At 54.1% G+C, this 12,166-nt stretch overlaps 1 protein-coding gene across 1 annotated transcript in view; it reads left to right on the plus strand.

Moving 5' to 3' along the window:
- NMNAT2 (nicotinamide nucleotide adenylyltransferase 2) overlaps positions 1 to 12,076 on the plus strand; it is a 32,028-nt gene extending 19,952 nt beyond the window's left edge. The window contains exons 2-11 of the mRNA XM_076339602.1: positions 1,370 to 1,458; positions 2,171 to 2,238; positions 2,966 to 3,044; positions 4,226 to 4,355; positions 5,008 to 5,088; positions 5,191 to 5,235; positions 6,581 to 6,657; positions 8,261 to 8,362; positions 8,599 to 8,666; positions 8,796 to 12,076. Coding sequence (XP_076195717.1) covers positions 1,370 to 1,458; positions 2,171 to 2,238; positions 2,966 to 3,044; positions 4,226 to 4,355; positions 5,008 to 5,088; positions 5,191 to 5,235; positions 6,581 to 6,657; positions 8,261 to 8,362; positions 8,599 to 8,666; positions 8,796 to 8,898 — 842 coding nt within the window. The 3' untranslated portion in view covers positions 8,899 to 12,076. The remainder of the gene's footprint in view (positions 1 to 1,369; positions 1,459 to 2,170; positions 2,239 to 2,965; positions 3,045 to 4,225; positions 4,356 to 5,007; positions 5,089 to 5,190; positions 5,236 to 6,580; positions 6,658 to 8,260; positions 8,363 to 8,598; positions 8,667 to 8,795) is intronic.
- The last annotated feature ends 90 nt before the right edge of the window (positions 12,077 to 12,166 follow it).

A 12,166-nucleotide genomic window follows, 5' to 3' on the forward strand; every position in this document is an offset into this window, starting at 1 on the left:
GGGCATCCACAACTTCTCTGGGCAACCTATGCCAGCGTCCCACCAACCTCATTATAAAAAGTCTTCCTTATATTTACCCTAGATCTACCCTCTTTTAGTTTAAAACTATTGCCCCTTGTCCTGTCACTACAGGCCCTGGTATAAAGTCTCCATTTTTCTTATAAGTCAACTTTATATATTGAAGGGCTGTGATAAGGTCTCCCCGGAGCCTTCTCCAGGCTGAACAACCCCAACTCTCTCAACCTTTCTGCATAGCAGAGGTGTTCCAGCCCTCTGACCATTTCCATGGTCTCCTCTGGACCTGCTCTAACAGGTCTATGTCTGTCTTATACTGGGGACCCCAGAGCTGGACGCAGTACTCCAGGTGGGGTCTCACCAGAGCAGAGTAGAGGGGCAGAATCACCTCCCTTGACCTGCTGGCCACGCTGCTGGTGATGCACCCAGGACGCTATTGGCTTTCTGGGCTGCAAGCGCACATTGCCAGCTCATGTCCACTTTGTCACCCACCAGCATCCCCTTCTTGGCAGGGCTGCTCTCAATCCACCCATCCCCCAGTCTGTATTGATATCCTCCTGCAGGGAGTTACGGCCAGCCACTAACGCATGAGCCGGCAAAGAGGTTTTTGCTCATAAAACTATGGGGTTGTCCCTGCAGCCCAGCAGTGGCGGAGGCAGCAGGTTTTGTTATTATCCTATTTTTTTAATCTTGTCCACATCTAAGGGGTCCTTGTCAGAAGTGATGCCTAAGGTTAGGACAGCCGTCGGTCACCTTCCAGCTGCTAAGAAAGCCTTTGGCTGGTAGTCAGCAGCAAACTGCAGCAGGCGAGCAAGGGAGAAGTCATGGGGAGAGAAAGGGTGGACGTAGTTTACGGGCAGAGAAAAATAGAAAGGAAAGGATTTGTCTTCAGGCAGTGAATGAATCAGCTTCATGCATCACCTCATGAACTCGGTGTGGCTCCTCCAGGGCTGCCAAAAGAGCCCGTCTCTGCAAAGTGGCTCTCGTTGGTGGTGCAGGCTCTTGGCTGCCTCTATGGTGCCCCGGCGAGGTGGTTGAAGGTGATTTGGGGTCTGAATGTGATTTAGCTTTTGCTAAAGACCTGCCCTCTTCCACCAAATCCTCCTTCCCACAAGGTTTGGAGGTCCCCGGGAAGGTTCATGCCCAGCATCACCAAGGATGGCACCAAATGAGACGGGCAGTAAAGATGAACCCAGCCCTTCCCTTGGTCACCTTCCCCACCTGGCGCTGCTCAAGCCGGGATGAGCCACTCCACAGGCACTGGGCAAAGGCAGTGGGGGGCAGCGGGGCGTTGCGTGGTTGGTGGGTCCAGCTGAATTCCCCCTGCACCCTTTTCCTTGTCCTCCTCCTTCAGAGCGAGCCCGGGATTACCTGCACAAGACTGGACGCTTCATCGTCATTGGTGGCATTGTCTCGCCCGTGCACGACTCCTATGGGAAGACGGTGGGTCATCCCCATTTTCCCTTTCTGCGTCCTATGTCAGATGGTGTCTCAAGCCAGGGGCAAGCACTGGGCAGTGCTGCCTGCATTCATGGTCCTCTCATGGACCTCCTTCACCTGGGGCAGCCCCTGACCGTGGGAAAGTCCCCGAGAGGAGGGAGAGGATGAAACCACTCGCTCTTTACATAAAAACTGCAGCGAGACCCTACAACCAGCTAAAGTACTAGACAGCAAAGAGAAACGTTCTCACCGAAAATGATGGTGGTCATCTTGTTGAGTTGGGTTTTTTTGTTTGTTTGAATGATTTCAAAGCTAATTTTATTGTAGGGATGGTGACGATGCAAACAGGGACCTTTAAAAGCACTTTCTGGGGTGGGGGGAAATCCAAATTAGGAGAGGAAAGAGTTTCCTTCTCTCCTGAAAGCTGGAGAAATTTCATCAAGAAACCACCATCCCTGGGTCTGGCCCTGCAGCAGCACGGGGCTGAGAGTAGCGGCACCAAGCAAATCTTGACCTGTTTGTAACCAGGGCTGAAGCAAGGCAGGGACTCCTTCTCCTCCAGCAAACAGGAGCTTAGATAACTTTTTGTGGCCAGGAACAAATCCTTCTGGCCTGTCTCATCTGAGCGAGCCCGATGCTCTGCCCTGGGAAGGTTTGCAAGCCCAGGCTGGCCAGGGCATGATGCTTGCCTCCTGTAACCGTTCCTCTTTTGCAGGGTCTGGTCTCAAGCCGGCACCGCCTGACCATGTGTCAACTGGCCGTCCAGTCCTCTGACTGGATAAGGTGAGTGTCAGAGCCCGCACCTGCCGCAGTACTAGCAGCCCCTGGCAGCCCCTGCCCCTTCCCCGGCACCGTGGTGGCAAAGACCCACATGCAAAGCAGAGATGCCACCAGCTGCTGGAGCTCCAGGATGGACTTTCTCCTCTCCCAGCCAAAGCTCGATTAAAAACTGGAGGCCTTCCTCTCCTAGTCCAGCAGAGAACTGATGAGGGGTGTTACACCATCCTTCAAGACGTCCTTTGGCTTCAGGGGGTCTTGCAAGCCTCCTGCTGAGCCTGTGGTGGCCGGGTGAAGCCCGTGTTCCCCCAGCCCACCCCAGCCCTGTACCGTGGCACCTTCCCTTTCTACACTTGCAGCACCAGCCCGCGGACTCTCTCCTTCCCAGCCTTGCCATGTGGCGTCTGGCAGCTGAGGTGGGACCAGAAACATCTCTGGGCTGCCCTCAGGAAGCAGGGTTGTAACACGTGTAGTTACATCCAAGCCAAATAAAAGCTGGTTAGTTGGGTACCAAGAGTGGAAAGTTGTCTGAGCACATGTTCAGGTCCCCAAAGCTATTAGGGAGAGCTGGGTGGAAGGGCTGGAAGAAGGACATGGTCCATGGCAGAGCTGGGGCAGCAATGGTGGCTGTTCCCAGCGCTGCTGGCCAGCCCAGTGGGGAGGAAGTAGCATGGTCAGGAGGTCCAGGTAGTGGCCACCAGCTAACACTATTGCCTTGCTGTGCTCCCTGCAGGGTGGACCCCTGGGAGTGCTACCAGGACACCTGGCAGACCACCTGCAGTGTGCTGGAGCACCACCGTGACCTGATGAAGGTAGGGCAGCCCTGGGTGGGGATGCGGGGAGAGTGTGGGAGCAGGGGTGCTTTTGCACCAGCACATGAACATCAAACACCAAAATATGACTGGGACAGACGGACAGAAATCTTGCAGTAACGTGCCTGACATTCTGACCTGGAAGAGGCACAAGATACCTTGTCACAGCTGCTTTGAGCTCCTTTCCCTGATGGTGAAAGCAAATTGAGCCCTCCAGCTGGAGCCAGCAGCTGCCCCAGTCCTGTGCACACCAGGAGGGGAACAGGGGTGATGGCAGAGTGAAGATGGGGTGGGCACAAGCTAAATCATTAATGCCAACCACTTGCTCCATCCCAAGGGGAAGGGGAGGTGGACAGGTGTCTCCGCTCACCAGCTGAGCAGAAACTGCTGTATGAACCCACCGGAGCGACTCAGCAAGGCAGGAAAGTTCAGCAGCTGGGAAGTCCCCAGGGAGCACAAAACCCAGGAGAAAAAGTCCCTCCAAAGTCCAGGCAGGCCTGTGAGCCAAGAAGGAAGGCAACTGCCCTCGGGTGACTGCAGGGACAGGGAGGGAAGGGCTGCTGCCAACACATGGATATAGCAAGCAAACGGAGGATAGGAAACCAATAAAATAACATCATACATACTCACGAGCAGCCCAAAAAGGAGGCACAGAAGTAGCATTCACCAGCCCAGCAGGATGTCCAGTGCATCCAGGGACCATAGTGTCAAAGCCAGGGAGCCCCTGGACACGCCTTCCTTTTCCTGCAGGGACCGGTGGAAGAGACAAGGGCCCATTTGCTCCCAGGGTAACATGTAAGCCATTGGCTTTGCACCACTGACTCATCAGCTCCTGTATTTTTATTTATTCATCAGAATTTATGAGCACCTTCAGGCAACGGGGGCGATGCCTGCCCGCAGGCAGCACAGCTGCAGCCTTGCCAGCCTCATGGGTTCACACAAAAAGTTAATCCCACTGTCCCCAGCTTTAATCACAAGTTGTTATCTACAGCATCCTGCTAGCCCCAGGCCCATCCAGTGAGGTCAGATGGGACTCGGGGTCCTAAAGCGAGCCTGGATGTACCTGTCACTGAAGATGACCTTCAGCCTGGGGTGCGGAGGCTCGATACAGGGGTCATAAAGGTTTTGGGAGGCAAGTGGGGTGAAGCCACTGTTCCAGCTATGTCTCTCCCTCATTGCAGAGAGTGACTGGCTGCATCCTCTCCAACGTCAACACCCCCTCCATCACCCCCGTGATTGGCCAGCCCCAGAATGAGTCCTCACAAACCATCTACCAGAACAACAACAATGTCTCCAACAAGCCCACCGCAGGTAGGTGGCAGCGGGGTAGGGAAGAAGGGGATGACCACCCACCCCTCACCTCCCATCCAAGGCTGCCAAGTGTTAGGAACGGTGCTCCGTCGTCTTATTTTTGAGTCAGGTCATTCATCAGGCTCCATGCACCGAGCCCAGGGTCAGATGGGGATGCAATGGAAGAGTTAGCATCCAGCACAGCAAGGGGAGCCAAGAACGGCTTAAAATGGCTGTGAAATCTCACCGGTCTTTAGCTGGATGATGTTCAGGCAGTGAGAGCAGTTAAGAGAAAGGCTACCTGGTACCCATGGGGTATGCGCAAGGGACAAGCTGGCAGGAGAGGTGACATGGCTGGATCCCCCACAAGCCGGCAGGATATGGGACACAGAGGTATTAGCTGGGCAGAAGAGGGGGAATTACTTAAATCCCATAAAAATGAACTTGTAATTTTTTTTTAGTGATTTTAGCTGTCCAGATGGTCTCTTCAAGGCACAGCATAGTGCTCTCAGGAGTTGAGACCGCAAGAGGCGGTGGTGGGGAGACGCTGAGAGCAGTTCCCACTCCTGGGCACAGGAGTATCTCGCAGGATCAGGGTGGCCGAAGCATTTATGGGGGTCAGTCTGCCAGGACATCATTGTCTCTCTGGTGAATTTTTCTTCTTTGCCTTTAGCAAAGATCCTGGGGAAGGTGGGAGAAAGCCTGAGCCGGATTTGCTGCGTTCGCCCACCCATGGAGCGCTTCACCTTTGTGGGTAGGTAGAGGAAAGCCCCAGCATCGCCTCGGCTTTGGCACCAGCCCCCAGCCTTCCTCCCAGGCCAGGCACCAGCAGCTCTCTTTTGCTTCCCTTCCCCAGATGAGAATGCCAACTTGGGGACGGTGATGAGATACGAGGAGATCGGTGAGTACGCAGCCCCCTCTGCATCGCTCTGGCTCCTCTGGGCCAGCACTACGCAGCTCGGGAGTGGCTGCATGACAGATCTGCTGGCAAGCAAAGGATGCCAGACCATCATCCTGTCCCAGTGCTGTATATCGGGGCTCAGGGGTAAAACAGGAGCAGTGCTAAACTGGCCTGAGTCCATTCCTGTGGGCAGACAAGCAGCCTAAAATGAGGGAACAAGCAGCTGAGACCCAGCTCCCAGCACTGGCATGGATCCGCTGTGGCATCGTGCCTTGAAAGTCACCCCAAGCACCATGAAACCTGCCCTCCAGCAGTGGTGTCACCCACATCCTCGCATTGCCCGTGGCCCTGATGAGCTTCGCACTCAGCAGCGGGAGGGGTTTCAGTCGCCCGAGCAGCCATGGTGCTCCTTTCTCTAAAGCCATTTAGGGATTTTAGACCCACCAGGCTGTCATGCACTTGGCACCGCCATACATCACCCAGGGCTCTGCATGGGGAGTGTGGCCCAATAACAGCTTGCTGGTGTTTGAGACCCATTTCATGGGCTAGCTCACACACCCCTCCTAGCACTGGTACCATGCAGAGCCCAAAGGCTTTGGCCACCTGGAAATGCCAACCAGTGAGGCACCTTCCCATGCAGTCACCTCTTCCCACCCCTCCGGGCAGGTTTATGGCTTTCTTCCAGTATTTGTGCAAATAAATTAATTCTTACAGGCCCGTTGGAGCAGAAAACTCCTTCCCACAGCACAACTTTCTTGCTGCACCTACTGAGCAGCAAAGCCAACCCTCAAAGCAAGCTGTCAGCAAGCACCAGTCCCAGCCTGGGGAGAGAAAGGGAGGACATGGAAGTCCTCCAAGGTGTGCAAGGAAAACCTCCGGTGCTTCATGATCAGCTTTGCTAAAGCAAACATGGCCATGTCCAGGGCTCTGAGCAGTCCCCTGGGCTATCCCCATTGCCCCGTGGCTGGAGCCCCTGCAGCAGATCATGAAGCGATTGTGGGTGCCCATAACATGGAGAAATGAATCCCTTCCCCGGGATACCCCACCTCCAGGGCTGGAGCACAGCCATAGTTGAACAGCATGTAGCAATGCTGACAACAACCCAGCAGCATGGGAAAGGAGCTGAAATAAAGTAGAGTGGGGGTTATTTAATGTTTGGCACCAGTAGGGATGCAAGAAAGACCACGGGATCTTTAGTGGGACTTGTTTTGGCAGGGGAGGTCTGGCAGAAGAGGATCCCCCCGAGCAGTGCAAGGTGGGGGGGGGGGGAGGGCGGGGGGAGGCGGCGGTGCCTGCTCAGCCCTGTTTGCTCCAACCTCGGAGCTTCTCTGCTTCTTTTCTTCAGAGCTTCGCATCTTACTGCTCTGTGGCAGTGACCTGCTGGAGTCCTTCTGCATCCCTGGTCTCTGGAACGAGGCAGATGTGAGTCACCACCGCTGGGCACCCCTCCATGCTCCTCTTCCCCAGGCTCCCTTCCTCCTCCTCTGCTTCCCACGCCCAGTGCTCCTGGGAGCCGCTCAGGTCCCTTGGGACGGCAGGAGCTGTGCTCACCATCCAACCCTGACCCTCACCTCCCCTACACATGGGCAGCCTGAGGGACAGGGTCTTCTGCTCCTGAATCACCAGCCCTACCCAGCCTCCCCTTCCGCAGACCCAAGCCCTGCTCCCACTCACTGTTCATGCAGAGGATGTCACCCGGGGTGTAGGGTAAGCCTATCCCAAGGGATTTCCAAAGGCTGCAATCCCACTCCTCGTCCCTTGGAAGGAGCCAGCATCAAGTAGAAACCAGTCCCAGCAGAGTGAGGTGTGGAGGTAGGAAATAAGGTATTTACAAAAGTTGGCCAGACATTAGAAATTAAACACATTTACAGCCAAATCAACAGCTTTCACTTAATAAAAGGCTTTTCCTGCAATGTGGGGTACCCAAGTACCCATCTTTACAAAGACCGAGAAGTAAAACCAGCTTGACTCCTCATCCTCAGCCAGATGATGCCTAACATCAACTCACAGCTGACGTGAGCCCGTCTCAGGACCTTCACTGCCACAACTCAAATGGACGAAATCCGCTGCTCGCCTCTCTGTGCCTGCCCCCCAATTAGTGAAGGACTGCAGCAGGACACCCGGCACCCTGGACACTGCGGTCCCTGCCTGAAGAAGCCATATTTTCATGGGAGGACACCAGCCCTAGACAGAGGGACTGGGTTATCAACCCCCATGCTGCTCCCAGCAGTCAGAGCTGTGCTGGCTATGGGAGCTCACCTGGCTCTTTGCTGAAATCAGGTGGTCAACACAACTCCTCCCCTCCTTAAGCCCCTCAACCATTTCTAAAATCAATTACCACATCTTCAATCCTAAGTTTTTTAAAACAATTAGCTAGCAGCTATCTCCTCTGAAAGGCTGCAAAACATGAGATGAGGCAAGTCTTGAAGCCCAGCCCAAAGGATGCAAAAATTGGATGTCAAAGCACAGTCAGAGGAGACATTCTGCACCAGCACCACCTCACAGGCTCCTGCTGCCTGAATTTGCTGACCCAGAGCTCCTTCAGATGAGCCTGGTTTGTCTCACCCAAGATGGGTGGTGAGCAGTGGGAGCCGTCCCCACGTAGTGGCAAACTTGGCCACCAGCCTTGGTGCAAACAACCTTGGAAGAACAACCCTACAGACCTCTGTCCAGACCAACACGTCCATCCTGCTCATAAAGCCTTCCAGCGTGGCAGAGGTCACATCCTCCTCGGGCAACCTCTTCTGCTGCCATCCTCCTTCTACCACAAGTCCTCCCTAAAGCCTAACCTCAATGTCTAGTAATAGGATTTAACCCCGTGCCTTTTTATTTCATCCACTGCAGACCACTCACCACACCCTGATAATTCCAAGTTTCTGCCAAAGGCTGTTGAGATAGACTCAAATTCACTTTCTATCTCCATCCAGACCATGGCCCAGCTTTCATGGTGCAGGGGGGTTGGCAGAGAGTGGCAGGTTTTGCATGGAGTGGTTATAAAGCTCTCCCCACTTTGGGTTGCTCTTAGATGGAGGTGATCGTCGGGGAGTTCGGGATCGTGGTGGTGCCCCGGGATGGAGCAGACCCCGACCGGATCATGAACCACTCCTCCATACTCCGCAAGTACAAAGTAAGCAGATGCATGTGTGGCTGGGGAAGGCTGCGAGAGGACCTGCAGCCTCTCTTTATCCAGGGGAGCATTTCTGCCACAGGGCACAAAACGTCTCAAGGCCAGATGCTCTCAGCTGCTAGGTGGGATGAGCAATGGGGCCACCATGCAGCAGCCCCCTGAGGCCAGCAGGGCTGGCAGGGCAGACACCCGCTTTCAGGCCATCCCTTCACTCCTCTCTTCTCCTTCCCCTGCAGAACAACATCCTGGTGGTGAAGGACGACTCAAACCACCCCATGTCGGTTGTCAGCTCCACCAAAAGCAGGTGGGTAGTGCAGGGGGACTCCTGCTACAGGGTGGGGATAGGGGTGCCCCCAGCCAGCACCTCTATTTGTGGGGGCACCTGACCCACCCAAGTAGGCTCTGACCCCTTTCTCTCCCCCTGCACCCCCAGACTGGCCCTGCAGCACGGGGATGGACACGTCGTGGATTACCTCTGCCAGCCCGTCATCGACTACATCCTCAAGAGCCAGCTCTACATCAATGCCTCCGGCTAAGTGCCAGAGGTCTTGCAGCGAGACAGCCCTCGTGTCCCGCCTGCCTACAGCTCTCCATCACTCTTTTCTCTCTCTCTCAGTCTGTGTCTCCATCTCTCTCCCCACCCCATGGCCTCCTGCCCGTGTCTGCCTCTCACGCCCGGCGCCAACGCTCTATCATGCAGCAATGTCCAGGGAACTGCAGCACGGCCCCGAGGGGAACGGTTTGGTCTCTTTTTTTTGGGAAACCACCCTCCCCCTCGTATGTGGGGAGGGAGGGGGGACCGGTAAAAGAGCAACGTGCTCGGTGCGCTCGAGGGGAAGCAGCTCTGGCACCTTCCTCCCAGCATGTCACTGGGAAATGGTCCCCGTGGTCCGTCCTCCCAGCATGCTCAGAGCAGGGGCTTCCTCTTCTGCATCATCTTACAGTACTTAAGCTCAATAAATCTAGGTGGACTTTTTTTTCTTAAATAGTTTTAGTGCGAGCCCTTTGGACCTCTCAACATGATGACCAAACGAATTCTGGTTGGCAGCAGGCAGTTGTAACCCAACTGGCTCTGTGCCCCACAGCAGGTGAACCTCCTCAGGCCAGCAGTAGGACAAGCCAGCTAAATAAATCCTCCTCCTGGCCCTGAAAAATCATGGAGAGGACATTTCTGAAGGGGAGCAGAGGCCTTGGCAAGCATCGCTGCCAAAGCATTACCACGTCTCACCTTTCCTTGGCTGCAAGTGAACCCAACCCACCCCAAGCCACCCCCTAGGCAAGTGGAGTTGGGGTGATGCTCTACCCTGACCCAGTGTCAGAGGGGGCAGCCCACAGCACCTAGAAAGGGACCTGCCATTTATGAAGCCAAGAAACAAGGGAGGAAGAAGCAGCTGGTGAGAATTTGCCCCAAACCTGGCTGAGCTTCATGAGGGCTGGGTCCATTCCCATCCTCTAGCCTCCAGATCTCCATTTCTGTCTGTAAACTTCCCCCTTCTCCCTCCGCTCCTACCCTCTCCCTCTCCTTGAAGAGTTTATTAAATGCATGATACTTTCCCCCTCCCAAACCAGCTGTGGCTACTTTGCACATCCCTTGGGACATGCCAGGCTCCTGCTCCTCTGCCTGTGACATGCCCTCCACATGCCAGGGATGGAGCCTAGTGGAGATGCTCGCATTAAAAGCAGGGCAGGTAACATGGAGCAAAAGAAAATTACTTGAGTCCTGCAGAGGGGAGGGTTGCTGAACCAGGCCATTGTCCTGCTGAGCATCCCTAGGGTGCAAGGACCCAGCACAGCCCCTGGAAAAGGTCACAGCCACAAGGAGGAAGGTACAGTCCTGCTTTACTCCTCACCTTTTCCTCTCCCTTTGCTCCATCTAACTTTCTATCACTTTGGGTATAGCCCCGCTGCCTGTAGCTCCTGGACATCTGCCCACTCCCTACAAATTTGGGCTAACTGGGCTCAGGCTAGCCCACACCACCACCCTCTCCCAAAGCACAACCATTGCCCATGCTGGCTTTGTGGCTTTCCTAGGGCAGCGCTGTGACTAGCTGGTGGTCTCCAGCAAGGGACAGTGTTGCATTGAGACACCTGAAGGTTGAGAGTCCTCCAGGGTGTTTCAGGGAAAGATCTGAAATTACCTTTTTTTTTTCTCTCCATTAAACATCTATGAAGGGTCACAAGCTGCTCTCATGGAAGCTCCAAAGATGAGACATTGCACTAAATTTGGTGACCTGCTAGATGCTGCTGGCATGTCTGTAACAGCAAGCAACTTTGGACAAAACAAGGTAGCCTACAGCCACAGGCTCCTTGCAACAGGCAGGATTTTACAAGCAGTAGCTAACAACTTCTCGAGGAGGGCACAGCCCTTCCCAGAAGGGAAAGCAAGAGAGACAGAGTGATGTGACTTGCCCAAAGGCCAGAAGAGGTCTTTCCTTGCCAGGGATTGCCCTCCGCATGGAGAGGCTTGTTCAGGAACTGTTGTAAATTTGGCAGCTGAATCCCTCAGCGCCAGCTCTAGTATCTCCAGGCGGTTGCGTACGTATCCCATGGGGTGAGGAGATACAGAGACGCCAAAGCAGAGAGGGTGGCAAGAGCGTGTGGGACTTGGAGTGCAGGGACGCCTCTTCTCCAGGGAGGTCTTCAGCCAGTTCAAGCTGCTCACCAACACCCTACTGAGCTCCCTTAGCTAACACGCTGGGCAGGTGCCCATGGTGGGACATCGCATCCATGAGACACCCAACGTACATAAGCCAGTAGCTAGACTCCTCTCCACCTGTTGTTCTCACACGTTCAGTTTTTCAGTCTCTCCTCCCCCTCCACCCCAACACAGAAGTTATTTCAGACAGCAGCCTCCTCTCCTTGCCAGATGTCACCCATGTTTCTTAGCTCCAAGCTGGAGGAGAAAAAGCAATGGTAGCAACCAGCTTCCAAAACACACACACACATAGAGAGGGATTTTAACCTCCTGGGGGAGTGATGCCTCTTTGAAGGGGGAGTAAGGACAGTGGGTTTTAACTGAGGAAAAGACACAGGGAAATAAAACAAAGGAGATGGAGAAGGAAGGCAGGCGGCGTGTCCGAGAGCCATCTCAGATCCTCCCTCCCTCCCTCAGGTACGCGAGATGGGATGCAGGGGAAGCCAGACAGCTTCCCATCCCACCGCAGTTAGGATGGCATGCCTTAGAGACGTAGCGTTGTGGTACAGATGATGAGTATATTCTGTCTTACTAGTCTTACCTGCGCCTTCGTGTATCTGCTCAGTAAAACTCACAGTATGGGGGGGTGGGATGGGGGGTTTGTAACAGGTCGTTCAGTTCTGGGACTGGTTTGGAAAATGTCTTTGGGGGGGTATGGAAAAAAAAAAAAAGAATCATCCCTGAAGATCCATGTGACCACCGGGGAGGTGACAACCAGGGTTTCCAGGGTGCAGGGGAGGGGTGGGAAGAAGCTTGTGGGTTTTGGTATTTGAACCTCCACTTTTGAACAGTGCAATTTGCTGAAAGAGAAATTAACTTCAAACACCTTTTGGGGGGAAAAAAAAAAAATAAGGGGGGTGGGGGAAGGGGTTGAAGTTGCCATGCCACCAATTTCACCTTTGTCAAAAGTTTTGGAGCCTAATTTTTTTTTTCTTCTGTTGCTATATGAAAAAAATGGTCATTGACAAAAAACTTTATCAGCAAAATGTTTAAATTATGTAATAAACAAAACAAAAAGATGTTACTGGTGTCATTTCAAAACAGCCTCAAGACTGAGTCAGCACAAAGAGAGCAAGTGGCTGCACTGCTGGGAGAACTGATGGCCAAAC

Source organism: Aptenodytes patagonicus, chromosome 5 (genome assembly GCF_965638725.1).
Source record: "Aptenodytes patagonicus chromosome 5, bAptPat1.pri.cur, whole genome shotgun sequence".
Classification (NCBI taxonomy): Eukaryota; Metazoa; Chordata; class Aves; order Sphenisciformes; family Spheniscidae; genus Aptenodytes; species Aptenodytes patagonicus.